The sequence below is a fragment of the Numenius arquata genome, chromosome W (genome assembly GCF_964106895.1).
Source record: "Numenius arquata chromosome W, bNumArq3.hap1.1, whole genome shotgun sequence".
NCBI classification, from domain to species: Eukaryota; Metazoa; Chordata; class Aves; order Charadriiformes; family Scolopacidae; genus Numenius; species Numenius arquata.
The window spans coordinates 18,587,141-18,611,736 of NC_133615.1; the positions used below are offsets into that span (position 1 = coordinate 18,587,141).

The window sequence follows — 24,596 nt, forward strand, 5'->3', positions numbered from 1 at the left end:
AAAAATCAACTGATCCTAATTCAAGAGACTGGAATTTTTAATTATTTTTTTTTTAAATAAATTAAATTAATTTTGGTGAAGGTATCTTAAAAACACTGAGGTTAGCAAGTTGGGATTTTTTTTCCTTTAATATAATCTCTAACTGACAAGCTTGATACAAGCCAAGAGTATCCTAAATAGATACTGAAATCAGTATTTTTTTGAGCCGAGATAGAAAACAGTCCTTCTCCAATTCCAGCTACTACAATTGAAAATGAAAAAAAACATTGAAAGTTATACTAGAAACACCTAAAAAATTAATAAAATAATCAATCTTACCTATCCATATAACATATAATATAGAAATATGTCAGCTCATTATTCAGAGGAAATAATGAGAAATATCTTACCTTTTGGACAAATCTATGAGTCCCCACAGCAGAATATGCATCTCCAGAAGGTAAGGATGCTGGCCAGTGTAATCTGACCTTTTCACTTTGGGACTGTAACAAAATAGATTTAATTATTGGTAGTCAGTTGCTACTGGGTGGACTATGAAACAGTGAGGTATCCTCAATCTATATAGTGGCTACAACAACTAATGCTGTCCACGACAGACATGAAGTTGTCATCCTGCTGGATTTCTCAGGAAGTGAATGGGCCTGGAAACTGAATTACCCATTCATCTACACTTCAAGGTGCATTTCCAGGTTAAGCAAAATAGATTGGCAGCATTAAGGATGTTGCATCCATGTAGTAATACAACAGTCACTCAAAACTTTTACTTTCCGCTAAGAGACCCCAACATAGATAAACTCTGTTGGGTACTATACGTCCACTAGAAAGCCTTATAATTCTTAACCAAGTCATTGTATTCACTATATTCATAAGCCTAAAACCTTTTAAGACAAAGGAGGCACCACTTTGTTATTCCCTCTCATTTTATACACTACTATATGTTCTCATATTCTATATATTTCATTACATGCATCTTATCCCTTTTTGATCCTTGTCACTGAAGTGCATTCAAGAAATAAGTTAGAGAAACAGCCAGAGTCTACACAATTTTTTAATAAAAACAAACATCAACAGAACTATGTCTTGCCTATTTCACATACTGCTATAGTCAAAAGAAACTTCAGAGAAATAATTAGGTTTTGAAAAATAGCTGCAGTATCTGATATTCTTATTTGCACAGGGCATCAGTTACAAATAAAGATAAGTTTTATACAGGACTAATACACTTATTTAGGAATTAGAAACCAGAGACATTCAATTAGCTTAACACTTATACTATCCTTTTCTATGCAAGCTGTGAAGTCACTTTCTCAAAATTAGTGTTAAGCAATGATATTTAACTGTAAAAATATTAAGCAGTGAATTCCACTTATAAGTGTCAGTATAAAATATCTAGTTTCAGGAGATGTGCCCCAGGACTGAGTAAGTCACAGAAGTCTTCCACAAAGTGCCCATCATTAACATATTTTTCAAGTATCAATACCTGTTCTTCCATTTTATCCTGTCTATCAAGAGCAGCTTCAACAGCATCAAAGAATTCTTCTTCATTAATCAGACTATTAGGACCCTCCTAGAGCATAAGAAACAAAACTAGTTCAAAATTTTGGAGACACGAGAGATCTGCTTAAGTTTAATATTAGAAACGGATGTTTATATTATGCATATAACTGACAGAAGGAAATTTCTTCCATAGACCTCAAATATTTTCACCAATATTCTTAGATTACAATTAATCTGAAAACCCTACTTGTCAAAGGAAGTTATTTCCATTAACTACAATTTAGGGGTACTTCTCTAAACAAACAAAAAACCAGGAAACTAAAGACTGAGCAACAGTGTCAATATGCTTTGACATCAGATTTAGGTTTTAATTAACATATATCTTCTCTTAAAAATGTTTACAGTGTGTCAGTAAAGTAAACATAATAATATAATTGTGTATATACTCCTTCCAAGTATTCCAGTGCCTTAGAGTGGATTTCAGATACGTGCTCAAAGCACAACAAGACAAGACAAAATCCTGGGGATCACTATTGAAAATTCTTGGAAAGAACAGTTTAACAATAAACAGCAGGTAGAGTTGAGTCAACTATTAAAAACTTGTGTCCACTAATTAAAGTAAAATGATAATTTAAGAAAACTAGGTTTACTGCTTTTATTGCACTGTAAAACAAACTGGTCCAGCAAATTTCAAAAACCTACTTTACAACAGGGATATCTGGGAAAAGCAGCTGGGTTCGTAACCAGGTAGACAAAGTCCACCTTCTTATCCATCTTTTTCTTTTACAGTGCCTCAGTCACAACGGAAAATCTAAGCTCAAGTATCTTTTAAATATCCCAACATATCACGCTATGATTTGCAAGTAGAAACCTGCTTGATTAATGTAAATGAAAGGGTCAAGGTTCTTAAAAATTATGCAAACTGCATTATAGGTGCATTAGCTTACATTATTATTCAGAAGGCAGTTTAAAAGCCTTAGAATTTGACTAAATAGCCAAACTGAGAAGGAAGCTGCTAAAACATGCAATTTAACAGATGAAGCAGAACCGAAAAATCATTGAATTTATCAACACATTTCAAGTGGCGGTGACAAGCTAAAAATCAATTCAAGTTAAACTTCAGATTCTAGGACTGCCTCTGCAGTCAGTTTTTCATATTTGCATTACTTATCTATACAGCTGACTCATTAAAAAGAGTACAAAACTTGCATATGAGCAGTATCAAATGTACAAGAAAAATAATTAAAAAGTCAGCAGAAATATCTGTAAGCAAAATGCTTAGACAAAAGCAGAATAAGGAAACCTGGGGTGAAGACAGACTTCTATTCTCAAAAAATTAAGGACTTAGATTCTTCGTTCAGTTTCAGAAAAAGAAAAGTGGCATGAACACATTTGCACAGCTAAAGACCTTGATTTACACACACACAATACTTTGTGAAACAAACCAATCTTTAAAAGCCTTAGCATTTTTAAAGATTTCAAAAGCAGAATTTGTACCTCGTAGTCTGGCCCTCCAAAGTGGGATTTTTTCTTCAGTTCTGTCACAGCATTTTTGTACGCTTCTTCTATTCTTCTTCTTTTCTCTATCTCCTGTAAAATTACATGATCATTTGATGCAGCAAGAATGAATCAGCTGATAACAGTCAACATGCCAATAAATGGAAGGACCAGTATAGGGGTTTCTCCCAAGTAACAACTGCAAATCTGCTGATTTTCTGATTTAATATGAATGCATGCATTATATGTGCCCATATACATGCATATATAATACAAAGCTTGGGGAGCTAGCTACCTTGAGCATACCTTCTTTAAGTCATGTGGAAGAAACTAGATCAGCAAGCAAAATCTGGTATCTAGTTTAAGCATAGCTATTCATAGTTTGTTGAGGGTCAGACTTAGTATCTGACAGTTTATATAAACTCCTTGACACAGATGCTTGGGCAGTGATAACAAAGGGTGAAAAGTAAGACTAGTAGAAAGCTAACTTGTTGAATGGGGTGAGATACTAGTGAATCACAGCATGTAAGCTTGTATCTATAATTAGCCGGCATAGGATCCATGTGAATCATTTTGTGAACTCCATGCAGAGACTAACAACTCAACATCATTCTCCCATAATAGGTGTGTGATTGTATTAGAGCCACTAATAATGTCTATGTCATTGCATATTTTGAATAAAGAAGCAGTAATACTGGAATCAGATTAAACCTAGTATTTCCTCTGCAAATTCTACATACTGACAGATATTCCCAGAGAAAAAGCTATAAACACTTCTGAAATTCTTGCAGAATTCAGCTTTAGTACATAGGATGTTTCTCTGTTCCCTTTCGACAACTGGACACTACACACTACTTCTTGCAGATATAATTATTCAGCAACCCAATCTCAACTTTAATGATTCAGTGGAAAACCCTTAACAACACTGAAAGGCTGAGTTTACCAACTGGGAATTTGGTGGTAATGTTCATTCTGGAACACACACTTTCCAGTTTCCAAAGAAAAGTTTGAAAAATAAAGCAACAGTTTTGATGCAAAACAAAGAAGTACAGTTTTCCACAGGAAAATTCTTAGGAAAAAAGCAACACTTAGATGAAGACAGTATTGCCTTTATCTGTGAATGTAGGCTTTTCCCTTCCTGAAACTATCACAAACAGGCAATAACCGCTAACACTTCTGTTTCACAAAACATTGCAAGTTTACCTAGTTTGAAAATAACTGGAGAGTCCTGAAAATGCATAAAGCATGACTTGAGTGTAAGTCATTGTGAGAAAGCATAGAAGATTTACCAGAACACTTGTAATGAAAACCAAAACACAACCCCCCCAAAAAAAACAATCCCCCCCCCACCCCCGCACTTTGTGTACTTCAATCTGCAAATTAGTGATAATTCACACATCTCAAAAGACAACTCTCCAAATTTGCCATCTTCTCTTGGCAAAAACATTAAATAAGGCAGAATGATTGCACAGCAGAAAAAATACTGGTGTATTAAAACTCTGTAAAATTTAATGAGACATTTAAGTTACAATTGTGAAAGGTGAACAAAATAAACTACCCAAACATGTTAATCTTAAAGTAAAATTTAACATTCAGAAGATAAGTTTGCACATTAATACTAATTATTAAGACTAAAGGAAACAAGAACAGAAAAATGTTGCTGTAGTCAAGACAAGAAAAGCATCATCACAAGGATTTTGTTGCAAATAAAACAATGGACAAAATACTAGAGAGTAAATAATTTCCCTGTTTATCCATTTTCTTTTAAAAAGTCTATTTTAAAAATACATTCAAGAGGCTTATACTGAAAAATATACTGCACTGGAAAAATAAAAAGTCAAGCTCAAGATCTTAACAGATAAGAATAAAAGGTCAAAAGCAAAGCTGTAACTACAATTACCTTTAGATAACATTACATGCTTCTGCATTAATTTTATTCTGGCCATTTTACTGTTTTGGTAACAGAATGAAAACTAAATATAGAATTCTAAAATTACAATCACTATGTGCACTATTTTAGCAGTCTCCTTTAAAATTAAAAGATGTTTTTATAATGATTTCTTGCTTTCAAAGGTTTAAAAATAAAGTTTCCAACCTTCAGAATGTAACTTAAAAGTCTTTCATTTATTTAAAAAACAGGGTTTCTAGAGAAAGATACTTACTTCATAACACTGTACTCATCTCAAATCAAATTGTACTCAGCTTCAACAAGTTCTGATGAACTTCAGCTTTTTAATATTAGAAATATTTGAGGACAGCTATAATTTTGAAATATATTTTATTCAAGTTCAGCAGACATAAATCTCTCTCACGTCTTTAGGCTAAACTGGCCCTCTACAAGATGAAGACTGTATAGTTTTGTGAAGTAGCAGGACCTTCACTAATCACATTTGTGTTTTGCTGTCAAGTAAAACATGGTTCTGAAGTTAGTGGAGTGAGGAGGCTGGAGAGGGAAGGAGAGCAAGTTGGATTACAACAGCACTTACACTATTTGTAAAACACTCATTGCTTTTAGCCACTGACAGAGATCCTGTTCTTCCTGTGACAAACCTGCACAGCACAAAGCCTGAGGAGTGAATCTGATATACAAAGGACAAACTTGACGCTGCACCTTTCATTTCTTCTAGCTAGTCTTTTACAGGCACTGGACAGACTTACAAGAGCTTTAAAACCCTCCCAGCTAGAACAAACACAAATGGCTGCCCAATTTCATATATTTTTCCCCTCTAATCTCTCAGAGAAGATATTCCGAACTTTATCATCTCCCAATATTTACTTCCTTTTCAGAACAATATAAGCATCTATCCAAGAAAAAACAAGAGTACAGAGATCAATATCATTCTCCTCCTACATTTACTTATCAGATGACAGAGCAACATTTTTTTTGTGCTCAGGCCCATAGTTATAGAAGAGACTTTTACAGAGCCATGTTTAGCCACTAAAACAACAAGGTAAAAAAACCAAAAGATGCGCTACAACTGAAGTGTAATAAACAGTGTTAGCAAAGGTCTGAATACAGTCAACCGCTGTCTTTAAATTCTTGTGCTGGGTGTAGGTGTCAAGGTGTTGGTTGGGGGGGGCTGCAGGAGTGGCTTGTGGGAAGAGTGAACTGTGTTTGCTCAGCCCAGAGAAGGCTTTTGTAGGACTTAACAGTAGCCTTCCAATACCTCCGAGGAGGTAATCAAGAAACTGAGACAAGCTCTTCACAGCAGTCTATAATAGGAAGATGAAAAACAATATGCAGATACTGGAATAAGAGCTATTCCAACTGGATATAATGAAAGACTTTTTCACTATAAACAGGCAGCCCAGAAAGGCTGTGTGGTCTCCAGCCTTGGAGACTTGAAACTAGACTCCATAAAGCCCTGAGCAACCTGCTCTGATCTCAAACTATACTTCCTTTAAGCAGGAGGTTGGACTAGAGACCTCTTGAGGTCTCTTCCAATCTGAGTTACCTATGATCCTATTAACAAGCTTCAAGTCTTAGGTCTGCTATAATTTCTCCAACTACCTAGATGAAGCAATAATAAATTAAGTGTTGACAGAAGTCACAATACAGTTAGATAGAACCAGGCCTTTGACATACAGACAAAAAAGAGCCAGGAGACAGGATTCAAACGTGGTTGTATTTTGTCTGAATGACTTCATTCTTTGAATTGTGTACCACTAACACATATGGAGTCAGATTCTAAGTGTAATATACACCATATGGAAACATGTTAAATTAAAAATGAGACAACAATGGATAAAGGACTATACAGGACACCAGACAGCGATGGCAGGATTCTAGAAATCAAAGCCTGAAGTACAACCTAGCCATGCTTCTAGCACATCTCATCTGAAGAGAGAAGACACTGCTCCTTTTGAGTTGCTATAGTGGTTGAGTAGGCTTACCATGAACTATCACTGCCATAAGAATAACAAATATTATAATACCACACACTCCCCTAAAAAAATTAGCCAATTGATATAAAACATGACTTAAATTAATCTCTTCAATCTCCTAAAGGTAAGTAAAATAATCTTATCTTAGACCTTTAAGGTTAGAACTGGTTCTTCTCCTCAGTACTGTCACCATCTCTTATCACAAATAAAACATTTCAGAGATTTGCACATCATTTTGCAAGCATGGATAATTAGGTCTCTTTTAGAGGGCTGCAAGCAATACACTTATTACTGTAGAATACTATCAGGTTCTTTATAGATATAAAAAAATATAGCAATACTATCTGAACAAGGGCTGGGAAAAGAAAGAATATGATGAATAATGTTACTGTATCACCAACAGTCAGGATGAGGTTTTAACATTTTATAGGAGTAATAAATAATGAAAGTACCTAAAATTAATAAATGCTGTACATAAAACTAAAAGCAATATCTGGAATAAAAAAAATTAAAACCAGCTAATTTGAAATTTCAATTTCAAGCTAAAAACCACATTTTTCAATAAAAGTAAAAAGGAAATGATCTTACCTTATCTAGTCTTTTTTGCCAGCTTTCTTCACGTTTTACCATGAGTTCAATACAATGAGAGAGTGTAGCAAGGATTCCAGCAGTAGTTGCCTTGAAAGTTATAGCTTCTCCTTTAAAGTCTATGCCGTTAATTCCTTTGGGTGTCACATGTGGAAACACTAAAAACAAACATGAATCATTCACCAATAGCTGTCTTTAACTCAAACAAGCATTTTACCTGTATACTTCATATTACAACTGTTTGAAGAATTAGACTGGCTATAAAGTTAATTTAAAAATAAAAATCAAAAGTGCTAATAACTTTCAGCTATCCACAGGGTAAGGAAAGAGATTCAAAAGGAGGAATGCATCCCTTCAGCTTCATCTTGCTATACTGTATTTCAAGTCTGCTTGTAATGCTGTATTACTCTGCACTCTGCAAATCATGTGGGTGGAGGGAGTGGGAATACTTTGTAACAATAGCAGTTTGACAGCTTGAAGTGGGGCCTAATTAACAGAGAACAGCCTTAAAACATATCTGATACAGCACTAAGAAAGGAACAATTTTAAAATTCAATCAAACCCAGAAGGTAACATTTCAAGGTTGCTTTAAGCAGGTAACTATAGATTTAAAAACCTCAACATAAAAAAGGTATGATAAAAAAGTATCAAATGTGTTGAATTATCCAAGTACTGTGGGGTTTTGCAGTTCCAACAACTACTTCAGGCTCTCAACTAGGCCATCTGTTGCTAAGGCTATTTAAACAAGTCACTTAAAATGTGTGACAAAAAAAGTATCTATTCTATGTCAAACTTGTATGTAGGTTGACAGAATAACAAATCAAACACTACACATTAATGACAGTAAATATTAGAAAGCAGAAGTAACACCCATGTTGAAGCTGACTGAGCTCAACAAGTTAAAGTAACTCCTGCTACGCCACGGGGCAAGCTAATGACTTATCACCTAGTTGGATATTGCTTTCTTTGCCCCTGTGTCAGTTTGTCAATGTGCCACTGTTATGGTTTAAAGAGTACAAATACATATTTGTGTAAGTTTATTCAATATCTGTCTGCAAGGGTAAAGCAGAGCTTTCAAGCAGCTCAGTTCTTGTAGGGAAGAGAAAAGCAATTGCTGTTCTCTAATGGTAGAGCACAATATCTACACTTAAGGAGGAGAAAGCAAGCATCATGTGGTCTTCAGCAATGGTTTAAGTCTCCAAAGGTTTTATACACTCTCCTTTCAGAAGGAATCAAACTTTTTCAAACATATGTTTATACACCACACACTACTTCAAATACCTCAATAAGCATACATACTATTATAGAACACAGATTATTTTTGTTTCATGTTAATCAAGAATACTCCCTAAAAGGTAAAGATGATGGGAGTGAAAGATTGATCTGTTTCAGAGGCAATAATGAGCTCTCCCTCCCCCTAACAGCTGCAGAGGGAACATAGAAGAGGCTAAGACTGAAACTGGTATAATCTGGCAAGGAGGTGATGCAGTGGATTCACTGAATAATGAAAATTAGACAAGAGCTTCACCAATAACACACTTCACTAATGAAAAAAATGCAGTTTATACTAATAATATGTCCTGCTGGTGTAGACCATGTTCACGTGAAGGCACAGCTATGCTGCTTATAGATGTGATTTTTCTCCTAAGTATGCAACATGCTAGACACACTGAAGAAATTACCACTGGCTGCAACAGTATAAAATAATTTCAGAAATCTATGGTAGACTGTAAGGGAGATGCAGCAATGTAGCCTCATTTCCTGGAGGAGAGCCACCAAGCTGGTGAGGGGTCTAGAGAACAAGTCACATGAGGAGAGGCTGAGGCAACTGGGCATGTTTAGTTTGGAGAAGAGGAGGCTGAGGGGGGACCTCATTGCTCTCTACAACTACCTGAAAGGAGGTTGTAGAGAGGTGGGTGTTGGCCTCTTCTCCCAAGTGAATAATGACAGGACCAGAGGAAATGGTATGAAGTTGTGGCAGGGGAGGTTTAGATTAGATATTAGGAAGAATTACTTTACTGAGAGAGTGGTCAGGCACTGGCACAGCCTGCCCAGGGAGGTGGTGGAGTCGCCATCCCTGGAGGTATTTAAGAAACATGTAGACATGGCACTTCAGGGCATGCTCTAGTGCCCAAGATTGTTGGTTTGTGTCTGTTTGTGGGTGGGTGTGGTGTGTGCTTATGGGTGTTTGTTTTGTGTGGTTTTTGTTTTTGGTGTTTGGTTTTTTGTTTGGTTTTGTTGTTGTTGTTTTGGGGTTTTTTTGTGGGTTTTTTTTTGTTTGTTTTGTTTTGTTGTTGTGGGGTTTTTTTGGGTTTTTTGGGGGTTTTTTGTGTGGTTGGACTCGATGATCTCAAATGTCCCTTCCAACCAAGAAGATTCTGTGAAAAAAGCCAGCTTTTGTTCCTGGATATCTTTAGGTCTCAACTACAACTCATTAATACTTCCATAGAGTTTCAGTCATCATATATTCTAAGTCATTCTTTAATGACTAGTCTCAAAGTAGCAGTGATACATACAGAGCTTGCAATTTCAAAGTCAGTGTCCATAATTCCTTTCAGCCATTATAATTCTGGACAAAACCAAACTAGTTTCCGAAAGGCACAAGGCCTATTTCTTTAAAGAGAAGATCACTCAAGATATTCCTTACTGTGGATAGGAGTATTTTAGAATCATAGAATGGTTAGAGTTGGAAGGGACCTTAAAGATCATCGAGTTCCAACCCCCCTGCCATGGGCAGGGACACCTCCACTAGAGCAGGTTGCCCAAAGCCCCATCCAGCCTGGCCTTGAACACTTCCAGGGATGGGGCATCCACAACTTCTCTGGGCAACCTGTTCCCAGTGTCTTGCCACCCTCACAGTAAAGAATTTCTTTCTGGTATGTAATCTAAATCTCCCCTCTTTCAATTTAAAACCATTACCCCTAGTCCTAATGCTACACTCCCTCATAAAGAGTCCCTCCCCATCTCTCCTGTAGGCCCCCTTCAGGTACTGGAAGGCTGCTATAAGGTCTCCCTGGAGCCTTCTCTTCTCCAGGCTGAACAACCCCAGCTCTCTCAGCCTGTCCTCATAGGAGAGGTGCTCCATCCCTCTGATCATCTTCGAGGCCCTCCGCTGAACCTGTTCCAACAGGTCCATGTCTTTCCTGTGTTGAGGACTCCAGAGCTGAACACAGTACTCCAGGTGGGGTCTCACCAGAGCGGAGTAGACGGGTAAAATCACCTCCCTCAACCTGCTGGCCATGCTTCTTTTGATGCAGCCCAGGATGCGGTTGGCTTTCTGGGCTGCCAGTGCACACTGCCTGTGGAGGAATGGCTGAGTGAAAAAGGGCATGACTTGATTACAATGAGCAACCCAGTCTTTGACAGGGATGAAAGCCTGGAGGAGGCTGTGAACTGTCCTTGAGAAACAGAAGTATGAAGAAGTAGCTACATGATAAGTAAGTGATAAGCGGTACTGCCTCCAGGAGATAGAGAAACATCTGCTGCGCATGGACAAGAGGTCTGCACTAATTGTGTGAGCGCTCTAGGCGCGTGAACAGAGACTGTAAGCCAATCGTATAATTGTTGCTAGCGCGTGCTCTGCTTGTCTGTCTTTATATACTCTGTGAGAACTTGAATAAAGGGAGAACGACCATACTCATATTGAGACTCATCGTTACTCCGGGTCCATCTCCCACTCCGACATCTGGTAGCAGAGGATGCACAGAGATCCATAGCTCAGCGGGACTGAGTTCTCCGAGTCTGCGGTAAGCAGCTAGAGGAGGGGAGTGGGAAACCACGGCTGGGAGAAGTGCTGCTCGGGCGCAAAGGTGGGAGCAGACAACGGTGCGAGGTGGCCTCTCGCCTCCCAGGCGCAGTGATGCAAGTAGAAGCTGCGGCCACGCTACTCGCTGGAATCCTCTCTAAGAGAGATAATGAAGTACCGGCGAAACTGTTGATAAAGTTAATTAAATTAGGACAGTGATGGGGTCATTTTTCTGACACACCTATGCTGTTTTCTGTTTCGGAATGGCGAGATTTTGGAGGGACGATGTGGCAAAAAACAATCGAGGGGGATGAAAAAGAGGAGAAAGAGATAAAAGCCGTCCGTGGGTTGTGGCATACTGTGCTAGAGACTTTAAAAGCGATGAAAGCAGAGCGGGAAGTAGCCTGTGCAGCTGCTCAAATGTTAGGTCCAGGAGCGGCCGCCTTAAAACCTGAAAGTAAGCCTGGACCTATTGCGCGGTTCTTTGGGCTGCCCGCGGTAAAGGGAATGACCGGGACTGTGTGTAAAACTGTTGCTGAAATTCGAGCTAATGAGGACTCTGACCCTCCTGAGAAAAGTAAAGACTTGCCGCTGAACCCCTTGCAAAACTCGGGAAAAGCGGAAGCGACCGATGTGAAACCAGAACAGAAAAGTAATGCAAATGCGGAAGCGTCTCCTCAGAAAACTCCGATAGGGGAGGGGCCTGAAACGTCTACTGATCTCATCGATTTGGGAGGAGCAGCGTGTCGCCCTCCGCCCACAGCACCGCCTCCAGCAACTCCGCCTCTCTTGTATCCACCGCTACCCCCCTCCAGTGATTCATCTGGTCCGCCAACTCCACCTCCCGACAAGAGTCGTAAACTGTCCACAGACAAACTGCTACAGACAGTTTTAAGGCGGCTCGACAAGTTAGATTTACGTGTGGCGAGGAAGGATGATAACATGCCTCCATGGCTAGTGAATCCCTCAACACCTCCGAGGACTGCACGCTGGAGTGGCATTATTAGAGACGCTATATTAGAAGGACAGTGGGGAGCAGCCGCTGGTCTGGGCGGAACTCCACCTCTCGCGTGTCCCGTCATACATGTAAACAATACTGGGAAATGGGAACCACATGATTGGAAAATTTTACAACAAGCTCGCACCACCATCTCAACTTATGGAGTAAAATCTGAGGCTACCCGACAAATTGTCAGCTGGATTTTTTCTGCTGATCTGATGTGTCCATATGATTGTCGTAACCTAATGAGACTGTTGCTTACTCCAACACAATATTTGTTGTGGGAATCCTCCTGGCAACAACGAGCTATGAATGAAGCAGCTCGAAGACAAGGGGAGGGAGACCCCCTCCGTGGAGTCACGGCAGAGATGTTCGCAGGGCACGGAAAATTTAGTGACTTGGAAGTACAATTGACGTTTCCAGCAAACCTATTACAGCGATCGGCGCAACTTGCCCTAGAGGTGTTTCTCTGCCTCCCAGGATCTACTATTCCGTCATTTGGTACCATGATGCAAGGAACTACAGAAAAATATAGTAACTTTGTTGACCGACTGTGGGAAGCAATCATGAATCACCCTGATTTAGATGACAGCGGCAAACAACAGATGTTCAAAGTATTGGCTTTTGACAATGCCAATAAGACCACCAAGCAAATTCTAGCCAGTCTACCAAAAGGAGCAGGCGTTGAAGAAATGTTATTGAGAGTAGAAAGGACTGAAGCTCAAAAACAAAGCACCACGGTCTATCATAGACTCCAAGATTCAACCACAAAAAAACGAGCTTGCAACTCAATTGCGCACACTGACTGATGTCCAAACCCTGCTTGGAGACATTCAATGGGTGCGTAACTGTGTTGGCATTTCCAATACTGACATTGCACCCTTAACAGAATTATTGAGAAGCAATCATCCAGCCAACGGCGTTACTCTGACAACGATGCAGCAAGCAGCACTACAACAAATTGCACAAAAACTGCAATCGACGTGGTCATCTCGACGCATTTTAATGTTGCCAGTGTCTTTGATAATATGTAATGGGAAAGATTCACCATATGCAGTCATTTGTCAATGGCAAAACAAAAAGGGGGAACTTGCTACTCTCTTCTCCTTCTTTGGTGATGCCACTGACAAATGCGAAGGGAAGGTAACAAAAGAGAATGTGTTCAATGTCTTAGAATGGGTATTCTTAAGTGTACAACCAAAAACGAGCATTCAAACGCGAACTGAAGCAGTAGGTGAATTGATACGAAAAGGAAGATCACGAATCATAGAAATCAGTGGTAAAGAACCAGAGGATATTAGCATACCTGTTAACGCTGTAGATTTAGAATGGTGGCTGCGTAATGACGCTGCCATGCAAGAAGCCTTGTTAGGCTACAGTGGGAGAGTGCATTCACAACAGCCACAAGGGAAATTATGGCAAGTTCTGAAAAGAAATCAGTGGCTAGAAAGACCCAAGGTACGGAAAGACCCATTGTCAGATGGTATCACTGTGTATACAGATGCAGGCAAACGCTTGCGGCGTGCAGCCTGTGTTTGGCAGGAAAAAGGTCAATGGTGTCAGCATATCATAGAGGGACAACCTCGAGATTCCCTTCAAACATTGGAACTAACTGCAGTAGTTTGGGCCTTGAACAATTGGCTAAGCACTCCCTTGAATGTAGTAACAGACTCATTATATGTGGCTGGAATAGTGCCACGCCTGGAAGACGCTCTACTTAGAGAGACAGCTAATCCTAGGCTGGGGAGTTTATTTATTCGGTTGCGATCTATACTTGACCAAAGAACAGCTGCCTGTTGTGTTATCCATATTCGTAGTCATCAGCTAGACCTTGGATTAGGCCAGGGCAATCAACTTGCTGACAGCCTGGTTAGTTCAGTGTGTCATGTGCCTCCTATGGATAAATTTCAACAAGCTAGGCAGAGTCATGAGAATTTTCACCAAAATGCAAAAGGGCTAAAAAGACAATTTAATTTAACAGAAAATGAAGCTCGAGGCATTATCCAAGCCTGCCCGAAATGTGGGAGCCATGGCCCAGGAATAGGGTTAGGAGTGAACCCAAACGGATTAAAAGCGTTAGAGTTGTGGCAGATGGATGTCACACATATCCCAGAGTTTGGTCGCTTGAAGTATGTACATGTGACCATTGATACATTTTCAAAAATGATCTGGGCAACCGCATTGCCCGGAGAAAAGGCACATCATGTATGTAAACGCTTGCTTGCTTTGCTGTATTAGGAGTGCCTGAATGCATTAAAACTGATAATGGGCCTGCTTATGTTAGTCAAAAGGTTAGAAAGTTCTTGCTAAGATGGGGGGTCGATCACACGACAGGGATCCCACATTCGCCTACGGGACAAGGATTAGTGGAACGCACTCATCAAGTATTGAAGGACTATCTAGGTAAACAAAAGGGAGTAGAGACAGATGCTCAGCAAAGGCTACATCGTGTGCTCTTTACGTTGAACTTTCTCTGTCTCATGGGTGATCGAGAGGAACAGCCAGTGATGATTCACCATCAAAACCTTAAGTTCAATAGTACAACAATACTCCCGCAACTCAAAGTGATGTATAAAGATCCAGTCTCTGGAATTTGGATGGGGCCTGTTCCTGTTATATTTAATGGTCGAGGTTATATGTGTGTCTCCACAGATTGCGGTCCAGTGTGGGTGCCTAGTCGAGCTGTAAAACCTGCTCTGACTCGACATGATCCGCCTGACAACCAAGATGTTCAAGATCCTGACCCTGGGGATATTGATCCCGGCGGTAATGACCCTCCACAAGATTGAACCTAGGGAAAACATGTGGGTCACCTGGGCGAATAAGAAAGGACAACAAGCCTTTTGTCTATCGCTTGCCTCTGCTACAGAGCCTTTTCGGACATGCTTGATAGGAGTGCCTGGTTTTAAGGTAGAAGACTTTAGCAAGTATAGTAAGCAGAACTGTATTAATTCTCAGAGTGTTAGTAATTGTAGTGCCACGCTCCTTAATAGCCTGAATGTTACGCTGCCTTGGGACCCTCAAGAATTAGAACTGTTAGGATCAATGAGAATTGGAAATGCCTCCCAGAACTGGACTCAAACCTGCATATTTTTTGGAGGACCTGCCTTTACTGGCGTAAATTATTATCGATCATTTAATTGGATGGGGTGGACAAACGTCACTCCGAAAGCAAACTACTATGACTATAGATATAAAGGTGCATTTTGTGGCACAAATGACACATCAAAACAAGGACTGGGAGCCCTTGGGGTTGGAACGAAAGGGGAACAGCAAATTTGGAACAATGGCACCCCAAAAGCCTTGCCGCCAGACGTGTTTTTGATATGTGGTGACAGGGCATGGCAGGGAATTCCGAAAAATGCAATAGGTGGTCCATGTTATCTTGGCAAATTAACGTTGTTGGCCCCAAATCAAAACTGGTGGAAAAATGTAACCAAGGGAGAAAATGCCGCACATACAAAACGGGCGGTCACGGGTCTCCCACCAAATTGCAATGATGAAGTTACCTTACTCAATCCCACTGAGAGAGTGTTTTTATCCCTGTTTGTACCTGGGGCAGCAGCAGGCAGAGCTTTGAAGGAGCTAGGACGGTTAGCTTGTTGGGCTGAAAAACAAGCTAAAGTCACCACTGAGGTAATAGAAACTCTGTTAGGAGATCAAAATAGCTTACGCCACGCAATTTTGCAGAATAGAGCCGCAATTGACTTTTTGCTGTTAGCTCAAGGTCATGGTTGCAAGGATTTTGAAGGCATGTGCTATATGAATTTGTCCGATCACAGCGAATCAATTCATAAACAGTTGCAGTGGTTAAAAGAGCATGCAAACAAAATTCGTCAAAACCATGGGTTTTTAGATGGGTGGCTGACTAACTTGTTTGGGAATATGCCACAAGTAGGCTTGCTTGTTGAAGGCTTGCGCATTATAATAACTCTTGTGATTATAGGTCTATGCTTATGTTTAGTGCTTAGTTGTATTAAGAGAGCTATGTTAAAAGTAGTAAACCAAGCCTGGATTGCTCAAAAACAAGAAGGGGGAATTGTGGAGGAATGGCTGAGTGAAAAAGGGCATGACTTGATTACAATGAGCAACCCAGTCTTTGATAGGGATGAAAGCCTGGAGGAGGCTGTGAACTGTCCTTGAGAAACAGAAGTATGAAGAAGTAGCTACATGATAAGTAAGTGATAAGCGGTACTGCCTCCAGGAGATAGAGAAACATCTGCTGCGCGTGGACAAGAGGTCTGCACTAATTGTGTGAGCGCTCTAGGCGCGTGAACAGAGACTGTAAGCCAATCGTATAATTGTTGCTAGCGCGTGCTCTGCTTGTCTGTCTTTATATACTCTGTGAGAACTTGAATAAAGTGAGAACGACCATACTCATATTGAGACTCATCGTTACTCCGGGTCCGTCTCCCACTCCGACAACTGCCGGCTCATGTCGAGCTTCTCATCCATGAGCACTCCCAAGTCGTTCTCCTCGGGGCTGCTCTCCAGCCATTCTCCGCCCAACCTGTATTTGTGCCTAGGATTGCCACGTCCCAGGTGCAGGACCCTGCACTTGGCTTGGCTGAACTTCATGAGGTTTGCACGGGCACACCTCTCAAGCCTGTCCAGGTCCCTCTGGATGGCATCCCTTCCCTCCAGCATGTCGACTGTGCCTCACAGCTCGGTGTCATCAGCAAACTTGCTGAGGGTGCACTCCATCCCCCTGTCCATGTCGCCAACAAAGATGTTAAACAGCACTGGTCCCAGTACCGACCCCTAAGGAACACCACTCATCACTGGCTTCCACTTGGACATTGAGCCATCGACTGCAATCCTTGTGAGTGTGGCCAGCCAGCCAGTTCCTTATCCATCGAGCGGTCCATCCATCAAATCCATGACTTTCCAGTTTAGAGACCAGGATGTCATGTGGGACAGCGTCAAACGCTTTGCATAAGTCCAGGTAGATGATGTCTGTTGCTCTGCCCTTGTCTACCAATGCTGTGGCAATATCATAAAAGGCCACCAAAATTGTCAGGCATGACTTGTCCTTGGTGAAGCCATCTTGGCTGTCACAATCACCTCCTTATTTTCCACGTGCCTTAGCAGAGATTCCAGAAGGATCTGCTCCATGATCTTGTCGGGCACAGAGGTGAGACTGACTGGCCTGTAGTTCCCCGGGTCTTCCTTTTTTCCCTTTTTGAAGATGGGGGTTATGTTTCCCCTTTTCCAGTCATTTTGATTCACTCCTAATCATAGGAGACATTTGTCTTCCTAGAACATGTCAGAAGACAGCCTCAAGCCCTGTCTCAGCAACAGCTGAACTTCAGCACATTAGAAGTATTTGTCAGAAGATTTTTTTCTGTTTGAAGAGCCTGAACATCTGTCCTGGTTTCAGCTAGGACAGAGTTAATTTTCTTTCTAGTAGCTGCTGTGTTTTGGATTTGGCATAAGAACAATGTTGAGGAATGTTGACAACACATATTGTTTAGTTGTTACTAGGTAATGTTTATATTATTTAAGGACTTTTTCAGCTTCCCATAGAAGGTGAGAGGGAGCATAGACAGGACAAGCTGACCAGGGGATATTCCATACCATAGACGTCATGCTCAGTATAAAAATGGGGGTTTGATGGGGGGCAGGAATCTGCGATCACTGCTATGGATCGGCTGGGCAATCAATCATCAGGTGGTGAGTGTGACTTGTATCGTTTTATTTTGTATATCATTTTCCCATTATTATTATCATCATTATTTTCTTTTTCTGTTCTATTAAACTCTCTTTATCTCAACCCACGAGTGTTTTTTTTATTTCCCGTCCTTTTCTCCCTCTTCTCCCTACCCTACAGGGGAGGGGAGGGAGTGAGCGAGCAGCTGCATGGTCCTAGTTGCTGGCTGGGGTTAAACCACAACATCTTTCCTATTTCTTTATTACACCTTTTTTTTTTTTCATGTCAGCTACAAAATTAACACGTGATTAAAAGAAATATGAAGTTACTTTGCATTTAAATGTTGTAAAATGACCAGATGTACTAAAGATACAGATTTTCCTAATGACATTCCACATAACTAATGTGTATACATAGTGGATACACCAGAAGAATGTAGATATGAAGAAATATTCTAAAGGTAAATTAAGCTGAAACTCCTACACCATTCTACAAAATGACTGGAGGGTGGCCAATGTGACGCCCATCTACAAGAAGGGCCGGAAGGAGGATCCCGGAAACTACAGGCCTGTCAGCCTGACCTCGGTACCGGGAAAGATCATGGAGAGGATCATCCTGAGTGAGCTCTCACGGCAAGTGCAGGGCAGCCAAGGGATCAGGGCCAGCCAGCATGGGTTTATGAAAGGGAGGTCCTGCCTGACCAACTTGATCTCTTTCTATGACCATGTGACCCGCTTTCTCGATGTGGAGAAGGCTGTGGACGTTGTCTACCTGGACTTTGGTAAAGCCTTCGACACCGTCCCTCACGGCATTCTCCTGGAGAAACTGGAGAATCATGGCATAGACAAGTGTACCCTCCGCTGGATAAAAAACTGGCTGGATGGCCGTGCCCAGAGAGTTGTGATTAATGGGGTGAAATCCAGTTGGCGGCCGGTCATCAGTGGTGTCCCTCAGGGCTCAGTTTTGGGGCCAGTCTTGTTTAATATCTTTACTGATGATCTAGACAAGGGGATTGAATGCACCCTCAGTAAGTTTGCAGATGACATCAAGCTAGGTGGGAGTGTTGATCTGCTTGAGGGTCGGAAGGCTTTATAGAGGGATCTCGACAGGTTGGATCAATGGGCCAAGGCCAATGGGATGAGGTTTAATAAGGCCAAGTGCCGGGTCCTGCATTTTGGTCACAACAACCCCAAGCAACGCTACAGGCTTGGGGAAGAGTGGCTGGAAAGCTGCCCAACAGAAAAGGACCTGGGAGTGTTAGTGGACAGCCAGCTTAACATGAGCCAGCAGTGTGCCCAGGTGGCCAAGAAGGCCAATAGCATCCTGGCTTGTATCAGGAATAGCGTGGCCAGCAGGAGCAGGGAAGTCATCATGCCTCTGTACTCGTCACTGGTGAGGCCTCACCTCGAGTACTGTGTTCAGTTTTGGGCCCCTCACTACAGGAAAGACATTGAAGTGCTGGAGCGTGTCCAGAGGAGAGCCACCAAGCTGGTGAGGGGTCTGGAGAACAAGTCCTATGAGGAGAGGCTGAGGGAACTGGGCATGTTTAGTTTGGAGAAGAGGAGGCTGAGGGGAGACCTCATTGCCCTCTACAACTACCTGAAAGGAAACTGTAGAGAGGTGGGTGTTGGCCTCTTCTCCCAAGGGAATAACGACAGGACCAGAGGAAATGGTATGAAGCTGCGGCAAGGGAGGTTTAGATTAGATATTAGGAAGAATTCCTTTACTGAGAGAGTGGTCAAGCACTGGAACAGCCTGCCCAGGGAGGTGGTGGAGTCACCATCCCTGGAGGTATTTAAGAAACGTGTAGACATGGCTCTTCAGGGCATGCTCTAGTGCCTGGGATTGTTGGTTTGTGGTGGGGTGTTGTGTGTGAGGTTGTGGGTGTGGGGTTTAGTTGGTGGGTGCTTTTTTTTTTTTTGTGTGTGTGTGTTTTTTTTTTGTTGTTGGTTTTTTTTTTGTTTGCTTGTTTGTTTGTTTTTGTGTGTTGTGGTTTTGTGTTTTTGTTTTTTATTTTTATGTGGTTGGACTCGATGATCTCAAAGGTCCCTTCCAACCACTAAGATTCTGTGATTCTGTGAAAAGTTTGACAAAGACATCTTTTTCAAAATGAATCATGCAGTGAAATTAAATTCTCACTTAACATTTTTTAAAGAAGGCTTTTTCAGTTTTCTGAAGTTTTTTCTGACTTAACAGTCCTCAAAAACGTAGACTTTTATATATAAAATAGGGTTAGTGGAACTGTGGACTTGCTTACTACAGGTGAGTGTTGCAAGCTTGCTTATCTTTGCTGATAAGAGGTAAGAAAGATTTATTCAAAACTTCAGTTATACACTACTTAACCTCTGAAATCAGCACTACAATTAATCCTTAGCAGAGCAAGCACTTTATATCACTGAAAAAAAATCTATTCATATGATTAATTCTCTGGAATTATACTGAAAGCTCCTTCCTTTCCTCATAACAGTTTTGGCAATAATCTAGAAAGAGCACTTAAATACAGCAAGGAAACATGCAACACATGGGGAACTAGGGCCAGTTAAAAAGAAAACAGAAGACAGAAAAGGCTTATTTTGCCCATATATTTTCCAGGTTCTTGAAGTATCTACATTTTTAAAAACGCTTTTGTAAGTACTTCTTTTGGAGATTCTATCAGATTTGAAACTGTATCATTTCAAAGTTTTGTGAACCAAAGTCTAGCAAATACCAAATTGTCAACAACTAGAGAATGCAAATACTGAAATAATTTCAGTCAGGAAACAAGAGAAAGTATATAAGAAGAATGCAAATAGATTTTTAAATGCATACACAACTTCTGGCAGGCCAGAAGTATCAGATTTGTAAAACAACAAGGCTTGCGTGAGTTCTTTATATTTACTGTATGGATACAGTGAGTACAATAACTATAACTAGATCATTTAAGATAAGAATAAAAATTAGAATTCTGTTCATCATAACATTGGAAAATACATTTAAAAGAAGTGCTAAAATTATGATGAGTGAGAATCGGTAACAATGTTGACTTAACCATTACATAGCCATAGAACTTAGAAAAACCATAATGGGGCACACCTAACTGGAAAAGCATTGTGTTCTGCCACACTGCTAAAGCAGATAACACTTGCAAGAAAAACTACAATTGCCTGTTACAAATCTCAGTTCCCAATATCCAAATGATGCAGCTGTTTCAACAGAATTTTGTAGTGGAAATGGCTTTGGACACAAAATAGGAAATTCCAGTTTGACAGGCTTGCATTAATATTTGTGTGAATTAAGAACAATTCAGATTATTATTCCTTAGCTGCTTTTCATTATTATCTTAACACGAATAAGAACTTCCTGTCACATACGTTGAAATAACTATTCTTGTCATTTTCTGCTTAGAAAAGTGCATAAATACCCGTCTTGTATCGGTGAAAAAGTTGACATGCTTACATTTTTCCTTACTGCTGTTACTGTTATGTAAAATATCCCCATCAGAACGCATTGTAGGGAAATCATCTTCATCATCTTCTACCACTAAATGTGTGAGAGAGAGAGAGAGTGAGTGTGTTATGGGAGTGAGAAAGCTTTCCCAATTCTTTACTGTGCAAAAGAAAGAATTAAGAGCACCTTCATGGCTACACAGCATTTAAGAAAACCTCCCCCCCCTTTTTTTTTGACCCGAGACCACTGTCAACATTACTGTCAGAAACCATGAGGAGATTAACATTTGCTCATTGTTGAAATTTAGCACTTGTTTCGATGGTAAGAAGAACATTATCTTGGTGTTACAACTGGATAAGCAGGGAGCCACAATTGAGCAACTACCTACACTAGAAAGTTCTCAAAGAAGTACAATGGTACTTATCTACTGTTTTCTCACCACCAAAAGTTTCAGGCTGCCAGAACAAACACGAGGATGAATATAAACACCTCAGGAGAGTGCATGAATATGACAACAAGCTGTGCTCTGGGAGTAACAATTCAGAGATATGTAGACATCCACACCCAAGTCTACTAGGACCTCAAGTGTGCACTCAGTGCTCTAGCTGTAGCAAATACATCTCAGGAGCATTCATTATGGCAGAACCTTTGCCTTTTTAAAAGAATGTATTGTTCCTATCAAAACTAATATCCAATTGTTTTTTCAAAATAAATGTAAGAAACACAGCAGTAAACTAACAAGGCAGTAAACTAACTCGAATTCATCTTATGGGGGTTCTATAACATCAAATGCTTAAAACAACATTTCTTTTATACAGTTGATAGCTACAGGTTAATATTTAAGTTAAGCAAATTTTTATGGGAATCCAACTTCTGAAGTAATAATAGTTAACAATTTACACAGAAATATCTACGGTTGATCCCATTACTAAAGAATAAATTTAAGATACATATTTTATTTATATGGTATCAAATGCTATAGTAACTATTTCAAGGGCTATTACTGTGTAAAAAGTTAAATTCTATGGAGATAAGAGTTTTCAATTACAGTTTTACCTTTATCCCTCTGGAGTTCATCTTTGGAAACTGCATCTGCACAGGCATCAAAGTATTTCTGTAAAGTATCAACTTGTCTACACAAGATGTCTCTAAAGGTTTCCATTTCTGCAAGCTTCTCACATAAGCTATGGCCCTTCTGAAAATACAAGAGAAAAAAGGCTCAAATGCTTCTACATACTCAGTAATAGTTCAATGCCAAAAAATAAAAACAAAAAAAAAGGATTTCTGCAATTATGAAGAACAAATTTTTCAAGTACACTAAAGACATTTCAGATATCAGTGGCTATGAAATATAGAAGCTGAATATAGATAATAATAATAATAGATAATAATTTCTAAATATAGAAACATAAGAAACTGTATAAAAGTGTTTCTTACTCATTTTGTCCACTGTTTTCAATTTTTCCTCTTGACTGCATCTGCTACTTTAGAGCATTCAATTAAAGCTTATTAAAAACACAATCTTGCATGCTACCAGGTTTACACCTATTTGCCTGAAAACAGTCAGTTCTAGTTTAAGATCTTTGTTCTAATCTTTACTTCCCCCTTTCTTGTGCTGCTCCTCTTCTGCTCTTCCAAAAGTACAGCCCACCCAAGTTCAAATGTTAAATATTAATACACATGAAACAAGGAAAGCTGTCATTTGTCAATCAGTATTAATCAAATTTGTTCAGTCACAGAATCAGCATTTCCTTTCATTTAGAAGCCCTGATAGTCTCAGAAGTATACATATATATATATAAAAAAAGGTTAATAAATCCTCCCACAGATTTGATTTTCTTGCCATTCGAAAATGACACCATAGTTTAAGAGGGACAACTGCACAGAGGCATGAAAAAGCTTCCTATACAATCTGTTCATCATCACATGCAGAATTTATTAACACTTATAATAAACCAAAGATTTGGTGTTTTTTTTCCCTATAATTGTGTGAATAAGTCTTCACATAGCTTATTTCCTTTCCAGTTATGTGTGTTATTTACACATCAATACTAAGAAAATGTTAATTCACTAACCTTGAATGAAGAGGTGGATGTTGCAGAGTATCCACTTGCTCCAGAAACAAGAGACACCATGGAGCCATGGCGTCGTAAACTTGACTCTGATCCATAGCCAGATTCAGTCTAAAAACCAAACCATACACAAAACTAGAGTGTTGAGGCTTTTAATAAAAAAGAAATCATGAAAGCAAGTTTAATGCCATCTCCTCTAAAACCAGCCCATTTGTTTCTTGTCAGGAAGCAGCAGGGGCTTAATAACTCAGATTGTGCCTGCAAGTTTCAGATGTTGATGTAGCATCTGTAAAGTTACTATGAATCTATTTTTTGTTATCATAATGACCTGGGAAAAAGTATTTGCAACTTATTATGTGCCCCCAAAAGAGCAAGACAACATATATTTAAGGGTTCAAAACAGGGATAATGTTTCCATTATTTTGGTATATGTAATCTCTACCGAGCAATTTTCACATAGCATTTGAAAAACCTACAGTACTCTACAATTAATCAAGGGATTAACGTGGTTCAGTTTGAAGACGATCAACAGCCTTAGTTAATCCTTCCAATCATTCAAATAGTGCCATTTTAGTTTTAAAAACATCAAAATAAGTAGAGATCATAGAAAAATCAGATAATTACTGCTATAATTTTTTTGCTTGTTCCACACTTCTTTAGCAATATTCTTTATACTAGACTGAAATTATTTTTGACAAAGAACAGAAGTCTACATAAAACAAGGTGAGATACTGAAAGCAAGAAGACAATAATAGTAACTAATTAAATAATGCAAAAAATGAAAAACATCTCTTGATTAAAATCGCATGAAAAAGATCTAAAAATATTAAGTCTGACAAATGCCCTCACAAGTGAAACAGAAGAAGATACTGAGGAACTGGAAGAAAAATATTTCCCTAAAGGTTAATGTAAAATGGCCCATGCATGGCAAAGAAGATTAACCCTAAAAGAGACCACGCGGACAGCGACAGCGGTGAGTGCTGCAGCTTTAAACTCGAGCTAGAGGGGGCTTCCCGGAGACGGAGAGGCCGAGGGAAGGCAGAGAGGCCCGAAAGGACTCGGGAATCGCGAGAGGGAGCGAGAGGCTGACGTGCCTGGGGGCGGGCCGGGCAAGCCGCGGCAAATTTAAAAGCGGCCATAGCGCGAGCTTCGCCCAGACCACGCGGACAGCGGCAGCGGCAGCCGGCTGCAACAGGGTCAGAGCGCGTGCCGGGTGCGCGTGAGAGCAAGGGCGGG

The 24,596-nt window shown here is 40.1% G+C and overlaps 1 protein-coding gene across 2 annotated transcripts in view; it reads right to left on the reverse strand.

Moving 5' to 3' along the window:
* The window catches only part of LOC141476569 (ceramide transfer protein-like), a 136,998-nt gene that overhangs the window by 10,361 nt on the left and 102,041 nt on the right, over positions 1–24,596 (reverse strand). For both annotated transcript variants that reach the window (XM_074165275.1, XM_074165274.1), the window contains exons 4-10: positions 23,364–23,471; positions 22,345–22,483; positions 21,298–21,381; positions 7,468–7,625; positions 2,995–3,087; positions 1,481–1,567; positions 390–482 (exon numbers count right to left, since the gene is read on the reverse strand). In XM_074165275.1, coding sequence (XP_074021376.1) covers positions 390–482; positions 1,481–1,567; positions 2,995–3,087; positions 7,468–7,625; positions 21,298–21,381; positions 22,345–22,483; positions 23,364–23,471 — 762 coding nt within the window. The remainder of the gene's footprint in view (positions 1–389; positions 483–1,480; positions 1,568–2,994; positions 3,088–7,467; positions 7,626–21,297; positions 21,382–22,344; positions 22,484–23,363; positions 23,472–24,596) is intronic.